The sequence below is a fragment of the Megalobrama amblycephala genome, linkage group LG20 (genome assembly GCF_018812025.1).
Source record: "Megalobrama amblycephala isolate DHTTF-2021 linkage group LG20, ASM1881202v1, whole genome shotgun sequence".
Lineage (NCBI taxonomy): Eukaryota > Metazoa > Chordata > Actinopteri > Cypriniformes > Xenocyprididae > Megalobrama > Megalobrama amblycephala.
Window position 1 is genome coordinate 32,811,659 of NC_063063.1, and position 9,066 is coordinate 32,820,724.

Consider the following 9,066-nt stretch of genomic DNA (forward strand, 5'->3'; position numbering starts at 1 on the left):
CGCAGAGGTAAACAGTTCTTTTAACCTTTGGAACGCCTCAGATGCGGCTTGTGTCCATTCCAGTCTGATACGAGTTCTCTTTAGCATAGACGTGAGAGGGGCTGCTACTAGGCTGAAATTTCGGATGAATCTTCTATAGAAATTAGCGAAACCCAGGAAACGCTGCAGTTCCTTCACTGTAGTGGGCAACGGCCACTTCAACACTGCCTGAACTTTGACATCGTCCATAGCAACTCCCTCTGCACTGATGATATATCCCAGAAAGGACGTGGATGTCTGGTGGAATTCACATTTTTCCAGTTTAACATAGAGTTGATGATCCATGAGACGCTGGAGCACAGCTCGTACCTGCTGGACGTGTTCAGAGTAGGAGTTTGAGTATACGAGAATGTCGTCCATGTAGACGATTACCCATCTGTTCAGCATGTCACGGAAGACCTCATTGATGAAAGCCTGGAAGATAGAGGGACTGTTGACCAGCCCGAAGGGCATAACCCGGTACTCGTAGTGCCCAGTGGTGGTGGAAAAGGCGGTCTTCCATTCGTCCCCTTTGCGTATGCGGATGAGATTATAAGCGCTGCGTAGATCGAGCTTGGTGAAATAGCGTGCAGAACGCAGTTGTTCCAAAGCAGCAGGAACTAAAGGCAGAGGATAGCGGAACTTCACAGTGATGTCGTTGAGCCCACGATAATCAATGCACGGCCTTAGAGCTCCATCTTTTTTCTTTACGAAGAAGAACCCTGCTGAAGCGGGTGATGTGGATGGCTGTATGAACCCCTTGGCTAATTCCTCCTCAATGTATTTTTTCATGGCCTCTGATTCAGGTTGTGAGAGCGGGAATATGCGTCCCCTGGGGGGTGTAGCGCCTGGCAGCAGGTCGATAGCACAGTCATTATCACGGTGAGGAGGAAGTTGGGCAGCCCTGGTCTTACTACAAACTTCAATGAGATCATGGTACTCGGCAGGTAACTTGTTCTGGGACGGCGCAGGTGAGTTGGTTTCAGGACGGCTGGGTGCTTGGATACAGGTCTGGAGGCAGGTAGTTGACCACTGAGTGATTTGATTGTCGGCCCATGAGATTTGTGGGTTGTGTTCTCTGAGCCATGGAGAACCAAGGATGAGAGGATGCTGAGGTGAGTTTATTAGGAAGAAACGAAGTAATTCTTTATGCAGAGATCCGATTTGCAGTGAGATGTCATCAGAGGTATAGCGCACCTTACCAGTCCCTAGGGGGCGCCCATCCAGCGCGGCCACTGACAAAACAGAATCACAGGGGATTAGCAGTATGTTGTGAGCCTGTGCGAAACTTAAGTCCATGAAATTGCCAGCCGCACCAGAATCAATCATGGCCTCAGTCTGGATTATATGCTCGTGATATTTCAAAGTTGCTGCAATTTTGATATTGGATGCATTGGAGGGTGAACTCACCGCAGTGGCGCCGCGACTGGTGGGTCTCGTGGGGCAGGAAGCGCGCATATGGCCGGGCTGACCACAGTAGAGGCAGAGGCGTTGCCGCATCCGTCTCTCTCTCTCCTCCAGCGACAGGTGAGTGGCACCGATCTGCATGGGTTCAGGTTCAGCGACAGGGAATGTTGATGCTGAGGTGGGTGTTTGAACTCTGACGGGTCGTCTAGCTCGGATGAGATTGTCAATGCGTATAGCGAGGTCGATGAATTCATTTAAAGATTTCCCCTCATCTCGGCAAGCCAGTTCAGACTGTAAATCCATATTTAATCCTTTACGGAACAAGAGTTTAAGTGTGTCCTCAACCCACGAGGTTTGCGCAGCCAGGGTGCGAAATGTTAAAGCATACTCAGCGGCAGTTTGTTTACTTTGGCGCAGAGCCAGAAGAAGCTCGCCAGCCTCCTTACCTCCTTCGGCGTGTTCAAACACCTGACGGAAACATTGTAGAAAGGAATCGAGGGAGGCATATGATGGCTGGCCGTTCACCCAAACAGTGGTTGCCCATTCGAGAGCCTTTCCAGTAAGGAGTGAGCATATGAAGGCGATGCGACTCTCATCGGTGGGATAAAGCGTCGGTTGCTGCGACAGGAAGAGTGAACACTGGAGGAGAAAACCCCTGCACCTCGCTGGAGTGCCATCATATTTGTCAGGAAAGGCTAGGCGCGGGCTGCTGGTGGTATTGGGAGCAGTGACCGCTGCAGCAAGCGGCGTGGTTAATGGCGGACTAGACTCGGCGTGCGTCATCCGCATGCTCTGCAGCGTCTTTACCAACTCCTCGGTAACAGAGGTTAAACGTGTGAGTTGCTGCTGGTGGACTGCCAGTACACTGGCCTGGGTGGACAGCTCAGTTGACAACCGATGCATGGCTGCTGGATCGAGATTTGGCGAAGTCTTCTGTAACGAGGCAGCAGACTCGGGGAGATCCATGTGCAGCTTTAATAACAATCGTAGTCGTACAGGCAATGGTCAGACAATAGCAACAGGTGTAACGCAGGCAAGACAGGAATCAATAACAATACCAGGCAGATAGTCAGGGCAGGCGGCAGGCTGAACGGTAATCCGTGAGACAGGCAGTAATAAACTAGGCAGGCGGCAGACAGGAATCAGAGTGAGTAGGCAGTCCAAGGTCAAACACAGGATATCAATAGACAGGGGTAAACGCTTAGAATTGTATGCACGGCAAAACAAGACTTCGCGAAGCATGATGGGGTAATGGAGTCTTAAATAGTCCAGATAATGCACAACAGGTGGTGGGTAATCAGCCCAGGTACGTGGTGTGGGATTTGTAGTTTAGAGAACAGTCAGTATTCCGGTGACGGCGCCCACAGGTGGTGATCAGAGGGAGCCACAGAGACCGTTTCTGTGACAATATCATTCTACACCTGGGATGCGCATTAGGGTTTTTTCTGCTGTTTTGAAGCGTTTCATATTATTATGGTTTTGCACACTGAAAGATTATTAATAGCCTATTTTGTCCTGTTGTATCTATAGCTTGTTGCCCCATTTAAAAGCTGCACAATACATTTAAAATAAATGTCTTTTAATCTTACATTAATATAAATACATATAATTCTATACATAAATATAAATCTATTTTTTTCTTCATTTTATAAGAATACAAATAGAAATTTTAAACTTTTTGTTAACATTTGGATTTTATAAAATTACTGGGTCCTGCTTTATATTAAGTGGCCTTAACTTCTATGTACTTACATTAAAAAATAAGTACAATGTACTTATTGGGTTCATATTGAATTGCAAAACACTTTTGCTGCTATTGAGGTGGGGTACGGGTAAAGTTAGGGAAAGCTTTGGTGGTTTGGGTAGGTTTAAGGGTAGGGGTAAGGTGTAAGGGATGGTTCAACTGTGTAATTGTAAATGTAATTACAGAAATTAATTACAGATGTAATTACATGCAGGTGTTTTTAAAATATAAGTACAATGTAAAAACATGTATGTACACAATAAGTGCATTGTATCAAATGGTTAATTTAAATGTAAGCACATAGTAGTTAAGGCCACTTAATATTGTGGCGAGGGGGGCGTGGTTTAGCGGGGTCTGCAACAGGAGGGAGCGTCTGGGGATGCGCGGTGATTGAACGGGTTTAATGTAAATCACGAACACCTGTTTCTTGTTCCAGTAATTGGCGTGGAGACAGGATAAAACGCCAGGAGAAGCAGGAGTGTGAGAGAGAGAGAGGGACTGCTGACAGTCACGCTGAGTGAGCCGTGCTCGTTTGTTGGAGTGAAGCCCGTCCTTGGATGTGGAATTATTGAGTGTGCGTTGCACCGTCTTTTTGTTTATGTGTTTGATATTTTCTCTGGTGAGAATAAAGACTGTCAGCAGCCAAAGCCGATCCCTGTCCTCTTCCTTCCCACTACACAAGAACCTTTACCACAGGCCACTTAATATAAAGTGGGACCAATTACTGTGTAAAGTTTACTGGTGAATTATATACTTAAATACTTTGTTTATTTATTTATTGGTCAGCTTATGATTATATATTTTTATTCATTTGTTGTTTTCTGGATTGCCAAAGAGTGACCATTAGTTAGCCATTAGCACAAATACAGATGTATGGATACAGGTGTCACAGACACGTCAGGGTCCACCTCCCTGCAGTATCCACGCACGCAATCACCAGCACCATATAACCACCACACTCACACACAGTCTTTGTCCGGTCTCGTTTGCACTACAACCCATGTATGCTTACCTTAAGGACTCCAAACGCCATATTTACCTGCTCCAGTCGTCTCCTCAATTTCCTTCGTCTCCTGTTCTCCTCGTGTGCCTACCTGCCTGTGTGTGTGAGTGTCTCCGCCATCTCCCTCCAACGCAACCATCATCTGCATCTGTAAAACATCATAAGGACAGTATCACTTTCTCTCCATCATTCAAGAACTGCTATTCTGCTCATCATTACCCATTGCTCTGCTGTTTAACCAAATAAACCTACCTGTATTGCTTTTACGCCTGCCTCCGTGTCTCTGTTGTAACAGAAGACCGGACCATAACAACAGTCAACAGCATGAGCACCAACAACCCGTTTCAAGAGCTCGTGGACGCACTGCGCCGAGCACTCACCCCACAACCATCCTCACCGTCATCCACCAACGCTGCCGCTTCCGCACCCACCATCACCACTTCTTCTCCAGCGTTCACCGCCAGTCCCATGGCCAAACCGGCGCCCTACTCTGGATCGGCGGAGGACTGCAGCGGATTTCTTCTCCAATGCGAACTGGTCCTGGAGATGCAGCCGCACCTCTACACCACCGACACGGCTAAAATTGCGTTCATCATTTCGCAACTGCAAGGTAAGGCCTTTCAATGGGCAGTACCTGTATTGCTTTTACGCCTGCCTCCGTGTCTCTGTTGTAACAACAGGCCCCCGCTAATAAATTAATTCAACAAAGGTAACCTCTTTTGCTACATTTTTAATGGTTTAAATGTATACTCTACATGTTTGACCACTTATGAACTATCATTTAGCCTACTATATGTTGTGTATGTGACTAATGTGCCCTACCATCACCAATAAATAAATTACTTTCAGAGCACAAAATTGTTTACAAGACAACAAATTTCTTCATTGATCTAGTCACTTAATTTTGCTCTCAGAATGCACAAGATTTATGAATTTAAATTTAAAATGTAAAAAACGTTCCTAAAAAGAAAAACTGAAATATCACATGGTCGTAAGTATTCAGACCCTTTGCTGTGACACTCATATATTTAACTCAGGTGCTGTCCATTTCTTCTGATCATCCTTGAGATGGTTCTACACCCTCATTTGAGTCCAGCTGTGTTTGATTATACTGATTGGACTTGATTAGGAAAGCCACACACCTGTCTATATAAGACCTTACAGCTCACAGTGCATGTCAGAGCAAATGAGAATCATGAGGTCAAAGGAACTGCCTGAGCTCAGAGACAGAATTGTGGCAAGGCACAGATCTCGCCAAGGTTACAAAAAAATTTCTGCTGCCCTTAAGGTTCCTAAGAGCACAGTGGCCTCCATAATCCTTAAATGGAAGACGTTTGGGATGACCAGAACCCTTCCTAGAGCTGGCTGTCCGGCCAAACTGAGCTATCGGGGGAGAAGAGCCTTGGTGAGAAAGGTAAAGAAGAACCCAAATATCACAGTGGCTGAGCTCCAGAAATGCAGTCGCAAGATGGGAGAAAGTTGTAGAAAGTCAACCATCACTGCAGCCCTCCACCAGTTGGGGCTTAATGGCAGAGTGGCCCGACGGAAGCCTCTCCTCAGTGTAAGACACATGAAAGCCTGCCTGAAGGACTCCAAGATGGTGAGAAATAAGATTCTCTGGTCTGATGAGACCAAGATAGAACTTTTTGGCCTTAATTCTAAGCAGTATGTGTGGAGAAAACCAGGCACTGCTCATCACCTCTCCAATACAGTCCCAACAGTGAAGCATGGTGGTGGCAGTATCATGCTGTGGGGGTGTTTTTCAGCTGCATGGACAGGACGAATGGTTGCAATCGAGGGAAAGATGAATGCGGCCAAGTACAGGAATATCCTGGACGAAAACCTTGAATGAATGAATGAATGAATGAATGAATGAATGAGGCATTTATATAGCCTATATATTAAACCCAATTGAGCATCTCTAGAGAGACCTAAAAATGGCTGTCCACCAACGTTTACCATCCAACCTGACAGAACTGGAGAGGATCTGCAAGGAGGAATGGCAGAGGATCCCCAAATCCAGGTGTGAAAAACTTGTTGCATCTTTCCCAAAAAGACTCATGGCTGTATTAGATCAAAAGGGTGCTTCTACTAAAAACTTAGCAAAGGGTCTGAATACTTAGGACCATGTGATATTTCAGTTGTTCTTTTTTTAATAAATCTGTAAAAAATTTCTGTCAATATGGGGTGCTGTGTGTACATTAATGAGGAAATAAAATGAACTCAAATGATTTTAGCAAATGGCTGCAATATAACAATGAGTGAAAAATTTAAGGGGGTCTGAACACTTTCCATACCCACTGTATATGTTGCACAACTTCTAAACACGATCTCGCTTCTGTTATAGGGACAATCCCTCATTTTGGAAAGATTACTTGCTAGTGTTCAGTTTTTTTACTAGCGTGAAATGTATCTGGGTAATAAGTTGAATACATAGAGTGGGTAGGTATTGCTGAACATGAAATCTTAGCAATTACATTAGGATAAAGAGGTGCGATCGATCTGTAATTAATATGTTGTTAGTTGAAAATATCCACAAAGTTATAGGCTATTGTAGCCTACATAAATATATCCTATCAATTCATAGACACTCCTTTGGCTAAAATGATCCTGAATTGGTCTGGTCTAACTCAGTTACCACTGATTGGGTGAAAACCATTCAAACCTACTGGCTGTGGAAATCATGGGCGTGACTCATTATACTGTAAGCAAAACGCCGTAAAAGACACGCGCTCTAAACAGCTAAAATGGCGTTTTTTACGGCGTCATATGGCAAGATGGATGGCGTAAAAAGCGGCGCTTTTCATGTACACTAAAACGCCGTTAAATACGGCGTCATTGACGGATTTTCGTGTGTTTTTTGCGGCGTTTGGAATCACAACGGCGCAAATACTGTTTAAAATGCCGTATTTGACGGCGTTTGATTGTAAACGTGATTAATCTATAGCGTAATTCTGACCCTTTTGGCTTGCAATAGATTCGCGCCGCAGGACGTCTAAACATTGACTTAACGTAACTCAGACGCCCCAGACGCGTTCGTTGTGAATGCAGCATTAGAGCGCTGTAGCGTTATGGATAGATCTACACGTCTGAGGACGTATGAGGAAGTTTCTCGTTATTATGACATGTTAAGTCATTATTACAAGAAACTTTCTCATTATTATGAGAAACTAAATCATTATTATGTGATAATATATTGCCAACTTTACTGAGTTAAGCACTGACCGTTCTTTATATGTTACTTAAGTCCAAAGTAAACACTCTGAACCGCTCAATGTGCTGTACATATAATGTAGGGCAGGCGCTAAATTATTGCTTGGCCAGATGTGTAGATCTATCCATAATGCCACAGCGCTCTGGCTAATAGTAGTTACTACAGTGTTAATAATGCATTACTCATTTGTTCCTGTGTAGTTATTCATTAATGAAGGATCAGTATTCTAAAGTGTTACCTAAAAGTATTATAAATACAACATTGAAAATGTAATTAGTCATTAGTAATTCATTACTTTTTTGAAGTAACTTACCCTACTCTGGTGTACACCACCCTGTTGAAGAGACACAAATTAGCTCTGCTGCAATTTGTAAAGAGATCATTTACATTTTATCCCAGTTTCATTCAAACTTGAATGATATTCAAGAAGTTGCCTGAACCAGCAAAGCAAAAGCTGAACAAAGTTATAATTACAGAAATTGTGTCTGACTCTAAACTCCTGGAGGAGTTGTGACCACATTAAGGTAAGCTATGTAATCAAAATGATCAAAAGTTTGACGTCTTTGTTATTAATAATTTTGTGCTTTCAGTAACATTAATATTCTTACAAAAAGTTCACTCACCTGGAACACAAGTGGCACTTTTCTGTTAACAACAACAACAGTTTTTCAGATATTAATATTTTGGCCTACAGAATAAATTAAACCACAGTATTATAATATTCTTTTCTCACTTACCTCCATATACTTCAACCTCACACATACTGAGAATTCTACGTTTCCCAGGTAGAACAATGTTGACGTATCGGCCCTTAATAGGCTTAAACTCATACGTTTCTGTGCCTCCATTTGGGATGGACCAAATTGTTGCAGCCCTTTAAATTACAAACACACAAATAAAGAGAAAAGTTAAATAATATCTCTCTCTCCCCTCTGAATAAATAACTAAATAAGAGAAAGAGAGCGCGCACAATCCTTACAGCTGATTGTTGTTGCCGTTGCTATGCAGGCTATTGCCAATACGGATCTGAGCACCTGATATCAACTTTCCACAACATTTACGATTAGCGATGGTAACCTTGTTTATGCTGTAGACACCCATTAAATCCACTCTCCACCAGGGACTATGTTCCATTTTCGTACAAGAGCATGACCCATGTGCATATATTGGATTACTGTTTCCATCTACTGCATGTTTAGCCATATTAAACAAATTAAACATATCTCTAAACCCCAACATTATAACTTTATACAAGGCTATGTTCTCAACATGATTTATCAATTCAAATATTTGACATATTTGAACTCTTTAAGAACTTTCAACATCAAGAAAACTCACTTGCAATGTAATCAGTAACACACAGGCCAGGCAGAAGCGCAAGCAACAAAATCACCAGTACGTTCATCCTGACCTCAGAAATAAAGAATACAGCATGTTATGCCAGCATATGGAGTTTGTCTCATCCTCGTTTCGACAGAGGAACATATTATTATTACTCATTATAAAAGAACCTCATCAGATTTGCATGCCTCTTTTGCAGCTTATCCAGTCAAATATTAGCAATAATAACTTTGTGCCTTGAAAATAGTCATCAACATTTTTTTTAGTATCCAGGTTGATGCTGTCTTTCAAACATTTTTCTTAGGTGGTTCACTTACAGTGAGGACTGAAGCTGATCCT

The 9,066-nt window shown here is 43.1% G+C and overlaps 1 protein-coding gene across 1 annotated transcript; it reads right to left on the bottom strand.

Annotated features, from left to right (window-relative positions):
• Positions 1 to 8,001: 8,001 nt before the first annotated feature.
• On the bottom strand, positions 8,002 to 8,561 carry LOC125255181 (fucolectin-1-like). The gene is made up of 3 exons (XM_048170215.1): positions 8,366 to 8,561; positions 8,124 to 8,260; positions 8,002 to 8,009 (listed from the first exon to the last, which is right to left on the bottom strand). Exons 1-3 carry the CDS (start codon positions 8,518 to 8,520, stop codon positions 8,002 to 8,004), a joined length of 300 nt encoding a protein of 99 aa, XP_048026172.1. The 5' UTR covers positions 8,521 to 8,561.
• Between the last annotated feature and the right edge of the window lie 505 nt (positions 8,562 to 9,066).